This window comes from Salminus brasiliensis, chromosome 11, assembly GCF_030463535.1.
Source record: "Salminus brasiliensis chromosome 11, fSalBra1.hap2, whole genome shotgun sequence".
Classification (NCBI taxonomy): domain Eukaryota; kingdom Metazoa; phylum Chordata; class Actinopteri; order Characiformes; family Bryconidae; genus Salminus; species Salminus brasiliensis.
The window spans coordinates 5703141-5721906 of record NC_132888.1 but is presented as its reverse complement, the minus strand read 5'-3'; the positions used below and the strand labels follow the sequence as shown (position 1 = coordinate 5721906).

General features: G+C 41.9%; 1 protein-coding gene across 1 annotated transcript in view; it reads right to left on the bottom strand.

Moving 5' to 3' along the window:
• Positions 1 to 18766, bottom strand: part of b3glcta (beta 3-glucosyltransferase a) — a 193249-nt gene that overhangs the window by 8574 nt on the left and 165909 nt on the right. The window contains exons 12-14 of the mRNA XM_072690983.1: positions 17137 to 17236; positions 15531 to 15650; positions 1909 to 2053 (exon numbers count right to left, since the gene is read on the bottom strand). Of these exons, the coding sequence (XP_072547084.1) occupies positions 1909 to 2053; positions 15531 to 15650; positions 17137 to 17236 (365 nt within the window). The remainder of the gene's footprint in view (positions 1 to 1908; positions 2054 to 15530; positions 15651 to 17136; positions 17237 to 18766) is intronic.

The window sequence follows — 18766 nt, the reverse complement described above, 5'->3', positions numbered from 1 at the left end:
TTATTCTAAAGTCTGAACTCGAGCAGATAGAAGAAAATCCTACAAGGACTGTCCCCCACTGGGTTCCCTGCTATAATAAAGCACAAGGTCCTAAACTTACTACAGTACAGAGCTAAATCTGTGTTTATACTCTGGTAAGTACTGCTACAGGCTGAAGCAAATCACACATGATATCGGCTGACATTTTGACAAATGTCAGCCGATGTCATGAAAACGGCTGTAACCTTTAAAAAGGCACCAAACACATCAGTGCTAAACACTTTCAACAGAACTAATTCGTTTTCTATTCAGACCCACAAACCTTGCTGACAGCTGCTATATCAAATGATCCACATCTCTCACCCTGAAGTGTTTTGCCATAAAAACTAGTTTTACTGCCAGAATGGACTAGCAAGCTACCCTACTTCATCATGACTGTGTTTTGAACCTTTCTGCAAGCCATGTTTAGATGCGCACAGCCTAATGGTGGCCCTCTGGACTAGGCAAGCATGGTGGGCCACACTGCCCCTCTAGTCAGATGTACTCTATCCTGTATCTCTCATGTTCAGGACATATATAAAAAAGAGGGAATGAGGGAATTCCAGGTGGCACAACTGTCTAAGTGTTGCACCTGTCTATCATCAGGAAATCACAGGTTTGAGCCTTGATGATTGTACTTCCATCCATGGCCAGGGTTTTTTTCTGTTGCTAGCCAGTTGCTAGTATCCACCTCCCCTGATCCCAGCACTAACAGAGCCATGTGATAGGGGGGTGTTCTAACAAGTGGATGGAAATCGGAAAGTTAAAATTAAGGATAATATTGAAAGAGAAATAAAGATATTAAAGAAGGTTCTTTAATGGAGATACATGACCCACCGGTTACAGACTGCTTAACTGGTCAGTGTTTCTGTCTCAGTCATCAGTAACTAGTGCTAAATGGTCAAAATCTAGTCAAAAATGGTTGAAATGGACGGTGCTATCCAGGACAGGCATCTGTTAGCTAATCTAACAGAGCTCACAGTTAGCACTCTCCTTCAAGAACATTTAGCTGTCCAATATGGCTTACTATCATATTCATGCTAGCATTCCACCTCCCAGCACTGATACGTGAGTCCTAACCAGTGGACCACTGGAAAAACACTGATGAACTGGCCAGTGTTTCTATGGGAGCAGATTTAGATCTATGGGACAGACATCAGTAAATAGGTTAGTGCAGGACACAGTCAGACTGTGCCAGCAAGAACAGTCTGTCTACAGCTACATTCTGAGGGATATTACAGGAGACCTGCAGTGCATGAACCAATGGAGAGCCTGAATGCTAGACCCCTACAGTGAGGGTGTCCAGTAGCTCTGTTTTCCGGGACTGCATTGGTTACATTTGTGCCCCACTTATCATCTTCATCCTGTGATGAAACATCTCCACCCTGACCTGTGTGGTTACTTCCAGGATCACAAGAAATGAAGGGTCACTGAATGGTTGGATAATTATTAAAATGATGTAAGTAAACTTCTATGGCCTTCAAACTCACAGATCCACCCTCAGTAATCAACGGTCGCTTGCCCTTACCGCAAAATGCATGTTTGGGGGGGGGCAATAAAAAGTGTGTAGGGACGAGGCTAGAGGGGATTCCTCTGCAACCAATGGGAGTGGTCGGTAGGTCGGAAGGTCGCCATCCACTGCTGTGTAATCCTCAATATTTCATCATTGCTCAGCGTGGTCAATTACCTTGGAAGCGAGGTTCATGCTGGTCAACCAGCTAACCCATTGAACCCAAACAAAAACATGCACCTCAGAGCTCAGATGGTCAACCAGCTTAACCAGTTTGTTTCCAGCAGGGATGTGTGGATGTGTGCCCAAACTTATCATAAGCATTGGTTATGAATGTGGGCCGAGCAGCCAGAGATGTATATGTGGGCAGGTGCGTTTACCTGGTGGAAGAGGGGGCTGTGTGTCACAGGGATTTGCAGGGCATTGAGACACATCCCCACCACCATGTCATCAGGAGCGTCATTGCTGTAGCATTTGCAGCCACTGGCTAAGAGCCTGCGCACCGCCTCCCTGCTGAACACCATCCTAGAAAACACACACATATATACACAGACGTTAGCAAGAGCGGTTCCTACCAGGAACCGGTCTAGTTGGGTGTTTGGTGTCTGCAGTCATACGGGCCATTGAGAATTATAGGTCCAGATCCATGAACGCTGAAACTTAGCCTTTGTTTATAGGTACTCTCCTGCAAAAACATGGCAGCTCAATTTTTGACAATGTGAATCTGGTTGTTTTTTACACTGTATCCAAATTTCATGATAAATGGACCAATAGAAATGCTCCAAAATGATTGCCATAGCCTGACTTCCACTGAAGTGTTTTCCTTTTCCTGTAAATAAAAAAAAATAATAATAAAAATGACAGCAACTTCATCAGTACTCTCACCTGAGTATTCTCATGCCATCAAGTGTTGAAATAACATTAAAATAATATTTTCTGATAATAAGGTCTAGAATTAAGTAAGTTATAATTAATAATTAAGTGTAGCTTACTTGAGCAGAATAAGGCCCCATCCAACATCCAACTAAGACAGCGTTAGCTTGGCCCGGCTCGCCTGGTTAAAGCTAGTATTACCTTTGCACGGCAAACACTTACATTTGAACTGCAGGATTTCTGTATTTCAAGCTGATGTGTAACAGCTGTGAGATTTATGCATGCAGATTACACAATGCTAACAGATGAATTACGGCCTCCATGAGTTAGCTAGTGCTACAGAGGTCTTCACAGTGCTTACAGATGGATTGCAGCAGTACAGCTTGTGTTATTAATAATACCTTGAGTTTGCTATCTTACATGTATTATGAACTAAACAAACACTGTCATCTTGCCTTACTGTATTACTTCAGGGTAATGCAAGCTATTTACCTAAGAAGTGAGCTGAAGCTAGGCTAAAAGCTAACCCAGTCGTCCACCTACATTCTCTTCAGCCAGCTAACCACACGCCGTAGCGACTGGACAGAGAGACAAAAGCAACGCTAACCTGTAAGGTTTATTTAACGTAAAATAATTACAGTGTTCTCATTACAGTTGCTATGTTGTGCTAGGCTAGGCTGTGCTACACTACGTGGGTCCTGTGAGCAGCTGCGGTGCCTTAAATCAGCTTATAAAAGCTGAGTTTATCTAATTTATTCTCTTACAAGCCCTTCGTAAAAGTGAAACCAGAATTTTTTATTCTGAGGTAAAATAACAGGGTGGTAAATCAGCTTGTAAATGCTAACTGTGGCCCCTTTAACCCCTTAGATCCTGTAGCCCACTTCACTTTCAGAACCACATTACAGTAAGAATTATCAGCAGTTTTATAGGTCCTACAATTGAACCTAGTGGGATGCCACAATAAACATGCTAAATAAACTTTAAAAAATAATGTTTCTGCATAAGGATTAATAACTGAATAATAACCCTATGGTTCAAGGGGTTAAGGAAGTGCATATCTATTTCTATATAAGAGCACAAACATTTTAAATGAGGTGACTAATAATCCGACAGCCCACCACTTCATTAGCGTACCTGTTTTTCACACTGCTAAACCACACCAATGTGCTGCATTGTAACACTCCCCACTGCTGTTGGCTGGGCTGAGGTATGGTGTCATAAGCCAGGTTCCGAGTCTCCAAGCAACTTCCCAGCCTCAAAACCACTCCAAAGCCTAGCCTGCCTGTGAATGTAACTGTCATGTCTGGGCCCAGACCATTTGATCACACAATCTCTTATTAAAAGGTCAGAATCACAGACAGTCTGGGCACAGATAAAACGGTACCCCTTCCTATCGACACATTCATTATCGTGACCTTTGAGCATCTTGATTCTCAAGGGTGCGTCATCCACGCATCCGAGTACGTCTGGCAGTCTGAAAGAACTTCTGTCTGGGGTTATTTTGTTGCTCAGGCCGTGCTGGGAACCACATACACAAGTGTATATGTCTCCCAGTTGACTTACATTTACATTTATAGCATTTAACAGATGCCCTTATCCAGAACGACTTGCAAGGTTACTCGTATTACAGATGAGGGCCAATGTAGTGTTAGGAGTCTAGCCCACCTTATTAGTGTAGTGCAGCATGGTCACCCAGATCGAACCCCAGTCTCCCACACCAACCAACTGGTGTACTGGAACAGAGTTAGCCATTTAGAAAAGAGTCAATAGGGTTCACTGGCTTCCTGTAGCTGCTGCCCGCATCAGATTCAGAACCCTGACGTTACTCTACAAAGCCAAGACTGGACCAGCTAGCCCCTCCGTACTTGATGGTGATGGTCAAAAGCCGATCTGCACCAAGAGCCCTTCCAGCTTCAAGTGCGGCTCGGCTCGACCCGTCATCCCTCAAAATCCACGGAAGACGAGCGTCCAGGCTTTTTTCTGTCCTGCACCGAAGTGGTGGAACGAACTTCCCCTGGGTGTCCGAACAGCAGAGTCCAACACTCGCTGTCTTCAAACCCACACTGAAGACCCTCCTCTTCCGAGAATACTCAGGTAAAGAGTAGAGTATTATGATCTCCATATTGACTTGTGTTTAGTAGAGTCTAAGATTAGAGGATCTTTGAATTTTTAGTTTATTCAAACTAGCTGAGGTTCTTCTTGAGTAAATAGTGAAGCACTTTTATAGGTCTGCTAAATGCCATAAATGTAAATATGAGTATGTGTTCGTTAAGAGGTACAGTTTGCACAGAGCTAATAGGTGGGGTACAAACCTCCATCACTTCGTCAGCTACAATAGCCTCATCGCTCCAGTGCAAAAGTAAGGAAGTGGCTGATCAACTATATTTGGTTAAGATAAGATAATCGTTTATTAGTCTCACAGTGGGGAAATTCTCAGTGTCACAGCAGAAAGGGATAGCAAGACACTCAGATGCAAAAACGTAGATAAATTACCACTATACTTACCACAATATAAATAATAGAAGTAAAACGAGGAAAACTGTGCAAATTCCAATGTTGAACTATACTGTACTATTGCTTAAACCACATGAACAGCCTTTTCCAAACAAAGCTTAGAATAGTAATGAAACATTGCTTTCTTTCTTTTTCTTTGTTTTAAATGAAGGTTACCGTAATTTGTTTTTGGCGGATTGTGGCTCAGCTGCGTTTGTGTAAGCCATGCTCAGATCGTCTAAGTCTTTCATAATGTTTTATTAAATAGAAAGCTGTTTAATTCTTGACATTTTCCTTCCTTTTCAAAACTGAAAGAACAATTGACAAAAGTACCGTCCAGGGAAAAAAGCCAAAGCCTACTCTTTGTATTCCCCTCACTGTGATGTGTCAGCACTCATCAGCACTCAGACCTTTCAGGTGATTAAACCACTTTTGAGCCTTTGAGTCAAATCACTATTTAGGCAAAACATGATCCTCTTCATTAACATGAAGACACTTTAATCAGTGATGAAGTTAAATATGTCCAAATGATAAGCAAAGAATGGACTTTTAGAATAATAACGTCTATTTAAGCAGGAACTGTGGCGCTCTCCTTAGCTACTCACAGTTCACAGTCATTCTGCACCCTGCTCCACATCAACAGGTTCGGGCCGCCTCAGTGACGACACAGCTGCAGTGTGAGTGGAAGACGTGTGCAGGCATGTATTTACAGAAGAGATTTGGGGGACTGTTGCCTTGTAGTGTTTGTTAGCAGCATTGCTTTTGTAGCTTCAGTGCACAGAAAAAACTAAAATCTGGACACTAGCTATGGCCTCGTTTCCACTGCAGGGCAGAACGATCAGAGGGTAAACGTTCCGGTGGCTTTTCAAAGCAGACACTGTCCGGCACAGATCAGCTAACTGTACTTGGGGCCACAGAACTTTTCGATAGGAGAGTGTAAAGGATCCACTGATAGGCTTCATATTTTCTAATAAATCTAAAATAAAACAAATCTAAGAAATGCACAAATAGTTGCTTCTCGTTAGCATTCTTGAAGTGCACTTCTGAATTTCCTTTGGGATCAATAAAGTATCTATCTATCTATCTGTCAGTTCGTCTGATCATAATAATAATAATTAGCATAATAAAGTTTAGCATACTTGAGTTGGCTACATGCCTCACCCAACATTCTTACTATGGCATTAGAAAATCAGCTACCATCTTCACCGCTGTATTATCGTGGCCCACCTACTGGGCTCGTCCAATACTGCTACCGGCTTGGCTACCGGGCTTTTCCAACATGCAGGACCTGGCTGTCAGGCTGTCTCGTCCAACATCACAACCATGGCATCATCACAGCCCACCTACTGGGCTCGTCCAACGTTTTTACCACGGCGTTAGCACGGCCTGGCTACCGGGTTTGCCCAACATGGCTACCACTGCATTAGCATGCCTTGACTGTCAGGCTCGTCCAACATCACAACCATGGCATCATCACGGCCCACCACCTGGGCTCGTCCAACGTTTCTACCATGGCGTTAGCGCGGCCTGGCTACCGGGTTCGCCAAACATTGCTACAACAGCTTTAGCATGGCTTGGCTACCAGGCTCTACATCTATAAAATGGAAAGAACAATGAAGACCGGGCAATGGGGAGGAGCCACAAATGGACGAGTACATGGTCAGGTAATGTAGACTCTAGACATGAGGGCAGACATGAGGGTAAGGTGGAGCTATTACTGACACTCTCCTCCCATCTAATACTTCTCAGTGAGGCCTAAACAGGGTGCCCACTCTGTCAAGGTTAACTGACCATGATGGTAACAATGACATCATGTGCAAATATCTCCATTAAGACTTTTTTTGTTTGGGGGCCCCAAGCCACTCCCAGCAAGATGCCCCCTTGGGCAGCTGCCCATGTCGCCCATACCTATTGGCCACTCAAATCTCTCTCTAGTCCTCAAACTTCTGACAGACAAGACATTACAACTGTAGGGTATTTTCACAGGCCACTTACACTGACACCATTATTAAAAGTTTTACTGGTTAGTCAAGCACAGGCATTTGTCCCATCAGAGTACGATGGAGCCCTAAAATCTGACACCAAATCTTCCTTTGGCTGCTGAGGCTGACAAGTCTATAGCCTCATACTCATGGGTCAAGTTCAGACAATGCATCGTGGCTTTCCTCCCATTGAGATTGATTCATGGGGCCTATCTGAAATACGAGCTTACTCTGGTTATTGAGTTTGACAGCAGGGCACTGAACATCCCTTCCTGTCCTTACTGATGACTGATGTTCAACCACAGCCCAGACAATTTTCTCCATGCGACTGTCTGAACACTAAGGATTGGTGAGCAGCTGGAAGAGATGCAGATAACACATCTGTCCTTTCATTTTCACTGCAGGATTTCCACCAGCGCTCAGTGGTGGTTGGTAATAAAGTCTATGTTATAATCATAATAATAATAATAATCATCATCATCATCACTTCACTACTTTCTGCAATAATAAAGTATGCAGTGTTACTGTGCTTAATCATCCCATATCATGAAAAAAAAATCTGCAGACGGTTAATTAGCTTTTACTCTGGCAGTGCCTCATTTTCCTTTCGATAATTTGTCAATCCCGTGTTCTCAATTTTTTCAGTTTTATTGATATTTAAAAGGGTCCATATTCTACATTTTAGTCACAGCATCTACTAGTCTGTGAACTGGGCTTAAGTAGTCACAGTCCAAGGTGTCCTTATATGGGCCTGTGGGCGTGAAAGTTCTGGAATCGCCCCAGGGGAGAGTGCGATATCGAGGGCCTGACACTTATGTACAGTGAGGGGCTGGAGTACAGAAACTAGAAACCAAGCTTTAGGCATACAGACAGTCAAAATGTTAATCATGTTCATGTTTCTTTGCCTGGGCAGTTCAGCTCTATGCTCTGTTTGTTTTCCACTATGCTGTGTTTGACTTGTGTTGCTGGGAAGACTGTGAGAGGATCTGGAACATTGGTTTTCAGAAGCACACAAGAAAGACGGGAGCTGTACAGCCTGAAATCATGAAAATGCAACCTGGTTCTGATTAATGCAACATTTTAATAAATATCTGAAACATCTGCTTGCTTTTTAAGGCAGTAACACATAGGTCTCCTTAATAGAAATTCTTCATCAAAACATTCAACAAAAATATTAAAGAATAATAATACTACTTATTTGATACTTACATACTTCTAAAATACACAACAAGTCTAGGCGTATCCAAACATCCCTTTTATTTTGTCAGTTTATCTACTTCAGCCTACTTCACTGAAACCAACAGACCTGGTCCCACGCTCATAAGACGAAGAAAACTGCCTTTTTGAAACCGCCACAAGATGGCACTGCATGTATGCCCATGTTAGCAAAGGCAAAAGAGTGTTGAATCTGCCGATTCTAAGCAGTTCTGTATTTTCTATCACTATATAACACACACAAGTGGCTGCTCACACATTGGCTAAGTGTTTTCCTGCATTCCCAGCTTGCGCCCAATGATTCCAGGTAGATTCCAGGTTGGATGGATAGATGAATGGATGGATAGACATCAGGCCAAATAGGCTAAAATGCAGGAATTGTTGACATAGACATTCAACTACACAGAGCTTGTGTAATCTCTTTTGTGGTTTGTGCAGGGGGACATTGCTTTAGCACTGGCATGTCGACAACCAAGCTGACCAGATGGCTGTGTTATTGCAGCCCACGAGTTTTGACAAATGTAAACAGGATTTGTTTGTTTCCCGCTTCATCATGCATTGTGATGCATATTCAAAAGCAGCTCAGACTGGGCTAAAGACATCCAAGCTGTGTGTGAAAATTATTCTCTTATGCCTGTACTGGTTACCAGTTAAACTTGGCATTGATTTTAAAATTCTCCCTCTGACTTATCGGCCTCTCTATAGTTTGGGCTCGCAGGCTTTGGGAACCTCTTGAACCTTACAACCCACTCGCAAGATACTGGCCTACTGTCAGATCCTTGCATTAGCAAAAAACAAAAATGATGCTGGGGGAATGCTGCTTTCTCTCACAAACCTCCCCAACTCTAGAATATGCTTCCTGTTGCTGTTCGGGATTCAGACACAAGTATTCCTCTTACAAGCTTTCAGTTAACCCTCCATTAAAGACAGTTTCCTCTGCCTTTGTTCTGCACTTTTTCTGCCTTTGTTTCGTTTTTGACCATCACTGCGGTCATCTTTCTAAACTTACAGGCTCTTCACCTGACTATCTATATTGCTATATAAACCACATCTTCCTTTTCTCCTTTCTTCTCGCTCTCTCACATCCTGAGCTGCCCTCTGCTGTCTGTTCAATGCTGGTGTAAGTCCACTCGTGGTTGGGTCCTGCTGCCTGCCTACCCTTCGGTTCAGGCTCTCCCGCTGTGTGAACTCGCCAATATTTGTCACAATCCTCCCATCCCCTTTGTTTATCTCTCCTTTCTGTTTTCTTTCTATCTCTTTCCCATGTTTTGAGATGCCCTGCACTGACGGTTCTGTTTAGATGCACCACTACAAGATCTATGAGAAACTTAAAGGTTTTTCGGTTTGAAACTGTGGAGTGAACCTCTGAAGGTGCTTTGAGAAACCTTCAAGAAAAGGTTTTTTAGGAGAAAAAGGGTTCTCAAAGCACCGGTTTCAAACTGAAGAACCTCCAAATGTTCCTCAATGATTTTTAAACTGTAGATACTGCATAGCTGTGCATATGACTAAATGGACTTTCACATTTGCACTGAGCATGTGTCCTACACTCACTCACATTCTCATCACTCACTCTTTCTGTCCAGTTATTCTTGTTTGTTGTGCTCTCTCATATCGCCCAGAAGAGGATGGGTTCTCATTTTAAATCTTGGTTCCTCACAAGGCCTCTGGCTTGGTCTAAAGAGGCTTGGACCCGGATTTCTGTCAGTCTGCTTTGTGACAACATTTGTTGTGAAAATAAACAAATGTATACTGTGTATTTTATTGCTCTCTGTGGATTGTGTATTGTCTGTAAATTATATGTAGAGTAGCTGAATATTGTTAATACTAGAGAGACGCTAACAGCCGAAAACAAATTCCTTGTGTGTGTGTGAACATACTGAGCCAATAAATTTGATTCTGATTCTGAAAAAAAAACATTTAAATAAATCTGAACTGAACTGAAAGTGCTCACAGAGTTTCAGCCCCTCAATAACAACAGGTTGGAAAATGGTGAGAATAATGGCAGAGATAACTATGCTTTCACTTCAGGTTCACAGGTGTTCAACTGGGCACATATGAAAGAAAATACTGAGCTGATGGCAAGCGATCATCACACGTCTCAGAGGCTGGTGACCACTGGACTAAGGTGATGAAATTTTAAATAGTGATACGATACCTATCATGATACAGGAGTTACGATTCAATATATTGTAATTTTAAAAGTTTTTTTTTCTTTTTTTATGAAAACACCATCATGTGCATAAAATCTGAGTAAAAGAGAATTTTAGTTGGTCAGTCCTCACCATCCCGGTGTTTGGAGCATTACATGTAATAGGGGGAGTGTACTGGGTGGGTTGGGTAATTAGCTATATATAAAAAAATAGGAGAGGACAAAAATTCTAAGTCAAATAAATAAATAAATAAATAAATAAATAAATAAGTAAGTTGACTTTTTATCCTATCAGAAAAGAGAGATCTGAGGACAACACTGCCATCTGGTGTTTGGGTTTAAACACAACACTAAAAGAACCACTGTCTGCCACCAATATTTACATCTAAACTATTAGTATCAATACTGTATTTTTGAGAATTGCTACAGTAATGCAAAACACAGTATTGTGATACTTTGATATGTAATTATTTTCTTACAGCAAGTTACCCATCAGATGAGCGTGTAACAGTGCTTTTTTCTGTTTTTTATGAAATGCAATTCACACAATTTTAAGGCCCTTTATTAATATTTCTTTGGATGCCAGTAAAACAAAGTCACCAAGTGTAATTTTATTAGCAGGAAAGAGATGTGATATTTTACCACAAGTGACATGATCTCACTCAAGCCATCAGTGCTGTCTCTGGCACTGCACTGCAACAACCAAGCTGACCAGACTTTTGTGTCACTGCAGCCAAAATATTTTGACCAATGTGAACCGGATTTGTTTGCTTCCTGCTTCCTCTTTTTTTTTTTTTAATGATAGCAGCTTGCTCACACAGTGTACAGTTTGCCATATTTGTGAGGAGCACAAGGTATCTCTGGATCCATTTACACTGCAGGTAAAACTGGCCCAGATTCAACCCTTGCTGCCACCCCCACCCCCACCCTTTTCTGGCACAATGCTAATCATCATGTCTGAATAGACCAGACTAACTGCAAGGTCAGCAAAAAGCCAGATTCTATGGTTATGCTTCATCTTTCATTCAGTAGAATCTAAGACCAGGGCAGTGTATACAAAAACACAGTCTTGTACAGTGAGAGAAATCTATTCAACAGCTCTTCAACATTAACAAATATTCACTTCAAGGCCACTTAGGGTAAAAAAAGCTTCTCCACACAGCAAGTCTCATCACTGAGTGTCAGTTCCTTTGCTAGTACTCTCTTCTTCGTGGCAGAAAGAGATAAAAAAACAGCTTCTTTTATATACGTTTGCCTATCCTCTACAGGATATGAGATTAAAAAGAGATAAAAAAAACCAGCGGCAGCTAGCGTTAGCTTTTAGCCTAGCATGGATCCATGTTGGAGCCCCCTAGTATCAACAAAACCACATTCTCCTGAAGTCGCTGTTGTGTTTATATAAACTTTGGGGGTGAAAATATAACATGAGTTAAGACTGTGATGTAACAGTTTGGGAGTTTTGGAAGTGGCCTGTTTTCTAGCTCTGTTTTGGTTCTGCAAAATTTTCCTTTTAAGTAAGAACAACAGTGGGTAAGATTCTCGGTTCGTCACTTCCACTTACTGAACTCATTAAAATCTGCCAAGAGAAATATGGCTCTTACATCCATTTTAGGGCTCATTTAAGTGATAAAAACTTGTATTTAGTCATACGATCATGAACGTTTCGTGAAGATATGGATTTGTTCTTAGGCAATCTCATCAGCTATGGATGGATGGAACAGGTTACGAGAACTTTCTCAAATGCAGGCATTCCTTAACTCCGCCAGATGTCGTTAAGATCAGACAAGATTTCAGTGACCTCTCGCAGGGAAATTGAAGTGATGAAGTAGATTATCTGAGCAAATGTGAAATATTATTCACTTCATAAATACTAAAGAAATGCAAATGAAAAACACCAAGGCAATGAAGACTAAACAGTAGTGTCCTGATCCCCAGAGATAATTGAGGTGTAACTGCAGCTTGAAGTATTTGAATGAATTATGAAAGGTGAATTATGAGACACTCCAAGCTAAAAAGTAAAAAGAAAATGAATTGGGTAAACAGACGGACATAAGCCAATAATGAGATCACACTATATGAATTTGGAAGTTATGCTGTGTTAAAGTTTAACATTTTAGATGATTTCCTCACCTGAAAAGTGTCTGTTTTGGAGATACAAATTCTCATACCTGTCAGCCCCTTGGTATCAAGCCCTCCCCCGGGGCAATTCCGAGCCGCCGCTCACGACTTACACCTGGAACTGGAGGATTTTTAAGGAGCCTCGACACTGCCATTGGGTGCTGAGAATTGTACGTACTTGAGCCTCCACTACGCCCTGAGGTTCCGTGTTGGTTTCAGGTGTGCTTAGGACGGCTCAGGATTCACCCACGTTCAGGAGTCGGTCTCCCGGCTACTCAAGGTACCCACACTCCAGCAAGGCGACCCACGCTCTCAGCGGCACGCTGTAGTTCCAGGTTTGGTTGGCCTTGCCGTTTGGTCTAGCAGCTGGTTCCCCAGCCCCCCTCGTTTTGTTATCAAGCGTTGCTCAGGTTTTTGTTCACGTTAAACCCCCCCTATTGCCCAGGTGCTGCCTGTAGGGTTTAGTTCTAGCCCCCTTTGGTTCCTGCTCAGCTCACAACTCCTCCCAGTCCCAGGTTCTGTTCTGTTCGCCATTTCGTTTGTCAGGTTTGAGTTTTTTGTTTGCTCACTGTTCGCCTCACTTGCCCCCTTCTTGTATTCTGTTCTTGTTAATAAATCTGCTTGCTTTGAATTTAGTACATTTACGGCATTTAGCTGACACTCTTATCCAGAGCGACTTACAAGGTTACTCATATTACAGAGGAGGGCCAATGTAGTGTTAGGAGTCTTGCCCAAGGACTCTTATTGGTGTAGCACTGCACAGTCACCCAGACCGGGAATAAGATAAGATAAGATAATCCTTTATTATCCCGCATTGGGGAAATTCTCACAGCGGTCAAACACCAGTCTCCCTCATGGTGTGGTAGCTCACTGGCAGGTAGTGGTGTTATCTGTCACGCCACACCAACCATCTCTCCGAGTGTTCATCCCATCTTGGTCAGGCCTAGCATGCCATGACAATACCCCATTTCATAACTAAATACAGTGCTGTGCAAAAACCTTAACCAGAGAGAAAGAGCTGTAAAGTTGTTTACTCGCAAAGTGGATAATCAAAACACTAACATCAGAATAAATATAAATAAACAACAAAAAACAATCCATTATGATTTAATTGTGTGTGTGTGTATGTGTGTGTGTGTGTTTGAGAGTGAATGCTAGCCAAACATTTCCAAAGCTCTCTTGGAGGAAGGCCAGCAGTTCCAGCACAGTGCTTGGATGAAGTACCGGACTGAACAAATCCATACAGTTTCAGAGATCACAGAGATGATCAGCAACCAAACCTGTGCTCCTCGAACTATGCTCGTCCAACTAACACAGTCTGACTACTTACTTTTCAAGACAAGACAACCACATTTACCATTTGTGGCTTCCGCCTTTAACCCATCCATGCAACAAACACACACATACACAAACCAGTGAAACACACACACAGTGGACAGTGAGCACACATGCCTGGAGGGGTGGGCAGCCTTTGCTGTGGCACCCGGGGAGCAGAGAGGGTGAACGGCCTTACTCAAAGGCCCAACAGTGGCAGCTTGCCGAGCCCGGGTATCGAACCCACAACCCTGTCATCAATAGCCCGGAGCTCTTCTTTACTTGCAGGTCTTCTATGTTACTTACAGGTAAACACAGGTAAAACACAACTAACTGCTGAGTCACATCTGCAGGCAAACGCTTGGGAGGAGAGTGCAGGGCTTAAAAAAGTGCAACAGATTTTGTTTGTAGTTAAACAGACACAGGTTGGTTTTGAACGGATTCCTATTTTCCCATTACATCATCATTTAACACGTATAGTAAGGTTTTCCCACTATGAATGTGTCTGATAACTAATAACTGGTGTATAATTTTCCCTCAACTGATATTAATGTATGTAAACAGGTCACAGTAAGGACTAGACAGGCTAAAGTCCAGCCACTCACGGCAGGGTTAGTCAAAGATACAATTAAATAAACAAATCATTGTGGGGAGCAGAGAGGGTGAAGGGCGTGGCTCAAGGGCCCCAACAGTCGCAGCTTGCCAAGCCCGGGTATCGAACCCACAACCCTATCGAACCCTATCATCAATAGCCCAGAGCTCTAACCGCTGAGCCACCACTGCCCCCAGCTTGTGAGTAAACAACCCAGTTGGTTCTATTTTATTTTGTTATTTAGTAATTAATTAATTATTTATGTGAGTGCAGTGTTACAAATCAATTCCCCTATGAAGTCCATACCTTCCTATGTAAAAAGTTCAAGTCTCTAGGAACACAGGTTGATTTACTGTTATTACTTATTAACTTTTTGTATAATACTAAACTTGGGTGTTCAATGACGCGTTCGGCAAAGTTTAACTAGAAAACATGAAGCGGAAATCTGAGAAAACGTACAGAAGGTCTGGGCGTTTTCTTAATATTCTAATGAATATGTGTGACTGACAGCCCTCCATCACTGGCGAACAATGTGTTTACGTAATCATGGCTCAAGCTTCAGCTCGCCAGATATAGCTTTAGCTTTGGCCCTCCAGGTCGCTCAGACTCGAAGAGAGGCACATGGTTGGTCAGGGGCATGCTGATGTAAGCCTGACCCCCTCTTAGGACCGCCAATTCCACAGTGAGAGGAGAGCAATACTGGTGAAACACAGCAGATGTTTATTAGACTTTGCCAGACTGATCAACTTGGTGTGTCTGATGGAGCTTGTGGAAACTAATCATGTTTATTTAATTGAATATATTTATTTTATTTATTTATGTTTTAAGGTTGTAAAGCTGATGCACATCAAACAAGACTGAATTAGTTAGAATTAATCATGTTTGCATCAATGTTTATATGTAGCTAACATGTTCCTGATGCTTGTGTTCAACTATTACTAATCATCCTCACATCCTTTTCAAATTATTTAGCAAAAACCAAAAACCTATAATAATTACTTCTGACATACACAGTAGATCTAGGCACAGTTTTTTTTTCCCCAAAGCACTTTTACAGTACCTCAATTTAACCTTCTTCATCCATTCATCTCTCCTCCCTCTCACTCAGCCCAGGTCTCTCTCCTTTCCATCATGCCTGTCTTTATTTCCACAGGAAGCCTCTACAGTCCACCTGTCCTCCTCCTCCTCCTCAAGCGCTAGTGCGATACAGAGGCATGCTGAGCTCTGCATTTTCTGGCCAGTACACAGAGCGTCTCTGTCACTCACCCTCCTCCTCCGGTGATGTAGCTGTATCCTCCCTGACCGAGGCCGTAACCATAGCGCTCCCCCAAACACACCGGCTCCCTGGGGTCATAGCAGCTGAGCAGAGCCTGTAGTCTGGGAAGACTGAGGGGGGGGGTGGTGGGGTTGAAACATGCTTATCTATTTATTAATATTATTATTATATGTATTCACAAACACACACACACACATACTAGCCATAACATTACCAGGCTAGAACAACCTGGCTAATGAACAGTTTCTACCCACAGGCTATCAGGCTTCTGAACAAACTGTGAAATTGAAAGAACCCAATACCATTTCACTCGACCACTTTTTAATAATATTATTTATTTATATTTATATCGCTGCTACGGTTAATATCACTAAGACTCTTTAAATATAAATATATATATATATATATATATATATATATATATATATATTCCTAGATTAACCTGCCTACACAAAATGTTCTACAGTGTTTCTACAGTACATATTTGTGAATATTTCTTTATGGTATCATATTTCAGTTATTATTTTATGTATAAAATTATATATATATATATATATATATATATATATATATATATATATATATATATATATATAAATATATATATATATATATATATATATATTATGTATTATTTGTTAATTTATTTTTACTCGTTTTACTTGTTTATTTTTGTTGTGATGTTTGCACGGTTTTTACCACAAAGCTATTAATTATATGATCTATCCCACCACCAAAAAAAAACAAAATAAATCATTATTTAAAACCATTAAAACATCAATTTGTGCTACTTAAAAAGGGAATCGATTCATTAAAACAAAAAAGTATGTACGTACATAATGTATTGCATACTTTCATATCTATCCTACTTTTGCATATTTTGGGCCAATATATTAGCACCCCCAACCTTACCGACATCAGTCATCATTACCGCAACAGTCTGTGATTTCTGGTAACACTTGTTTACGCCTTAACTGTGGATACGAAGACTGACAGGGGAGCAAATGGCGGCCATTAGAGATGTCTGGAAAGGTGAGTAATCTGATTGTAGATTTATTCCAAGTTATCATTTTCCTGTTACGGCAATATTTTACTGAAACACGAAATGTAATGTTCACGTTTTTTCCATGTATTATAAGTGTATCGTAAACTAGCAGTAAACTAACTGTACTAGTTAAGTACATCCAAGGGATAGGGTCTGATTGCCCTGGAAAAGGGAAAATTGTAATTACTGCAACACGTAATTACCTACAAAAACTTGCGACTGCGACGGTAATGACACCTGGTGATGGTAATGACAGGTTTTCAGTTTCACCATCAGCCTCTTTTTAACTGTTTAGAAATGAAAATACCTGCAAAATAAACGTAATAAATTTTCACAATTATTAGTCACTATGGTCGGAATATGGATACGGGCTGGATAGCAGCTCTTTCGCCACTCCACAAATAAATCTCAAATAACTGAATTCTATATAAGCTCAGTCTAGGCCATCATTACACTTTTACTGTAACGCACGTAAACACAGTCTTGACCATGTTAAAGAGTGAGAAAGAGGCCGAGAGACTAAAAGCCAATGAGGCAGCATCAACCCTTACCTAATAAGCGTGTCATCGTCAACAATAAGTAACCAGTCGGTCTCTGGAACAGCACTGCTCACATATCTGCTGAGGATGGCAAACGTTTTCCCACAGTGGCCTGAAAAAAGAAACATAAGCCATGAGTGTTTTAGTAGCGCTGGGACTGCCAGGAGGAGACGGTCACCTGCACCTGACGGTAGGACACATGCTGTTTCTGCTCAGTTTTGGCCCGAGAGACAGCCTGACACTGAATTACGTCCCTCGTTTCCTTCTCACAGCTGTAGTGCTGTCCTAGTCTGATTGTGCAGCCCTTTTCTTTATTCCCTCTCCATCCTGTCACCTTGCTGCCAATGGAGGCTCATATTTACTGTGCAGGAGATGCTGGCCACGGCCCATCATCACAGCTGAAATGTGTGTTTTTGGAAAACAGACATTGGCTATCTTAGTCACGATGGCAAATTTACGAACGCATGAATAAACAGCAGAGCTGCAGCGAGGCACACAACGTACCCACGACTGAGCATGTATGCAGGGGAAAAGGGGAAAATAATAAAAGATATTTAATAAAAGATATTTTACACTAAAGCACTGCAGATTAGGAACAGAAGGCTCGAGCTGGAAAAACAAGACAGAAGAGAGGAAGGAAGAGCAAGAGAGAGCGCAATTGGGGAAGAGCTCATGCGAGATACACTGAGGATAATACAGTGCACTGTTAAAAGTATAAGATCCTTGAGGAACCCTCAGAGATTCTTCAGTCGGGCCACATTTAGTCTGTCGCAGTCACATCCTTAAGAGGTTCATCCACACACTGTTAACTTTTGAAGGTTCATTTTTAAAAACCTTTTCTTGAGGGTTCCTCAAAGCACCTCAAAAGGTTCCTTCACAGTTATGAACAAAATGAACCTTCAAAAGTTCCTCAAGGATCTTATCCTTTTTACAGTGTGTGAAGGAACCTCTTAAGGATGTGGTTGACTGTGAATGTGACTGTGACTGACTGACTGAAAGTGGCACGACTGTGATAGTAACTGCTATTGTGACTGACTGTGACTGAATGTGGCACGACAGACTATAATTGTGATCGTTATTGTAACTGTGACTGACTGGGGCATGACTGTGACTGTAATTGTTATTGTGACTGACTGGGCATGACTGTGATTGTAATTGTTATTGTGACTGACGGACTGACTGGAGCATGACTGTGATTGTAACTGTTATTGTGACTGGTTGTGACTGACGGACTGACTGGAGCATGCCTGTGACTGTAATTGTTATCATGACTGGTTTTGACTGATTGTGACTGACTGGGGCATGCCTGTGACTGTAATTGTTATCGTGACTGACTGACTGACTGACTGGAGCATGCATGTGATTGTAACTGTTATTGTGACTGTCGGACTGACTGACTGGGGCATGCCTGTGACTAATTGTTATTGTGACTGTCGGACTGACTAACTGGGGCATGCCTGTGACTGTAATTGTAATTGTGACTGACGGACTGACTAACTGGGGCATGCCTGTGACTGTAATTGTTATTGTGACCGTCGGACTGACTAACTGGGGCATGCCTGTGACTGTAATTGTTATTGTGACTGACGGACTGACTAACTGGGGCATGCCTGTGACTGTAATTGTAATTGTGACTGACGGA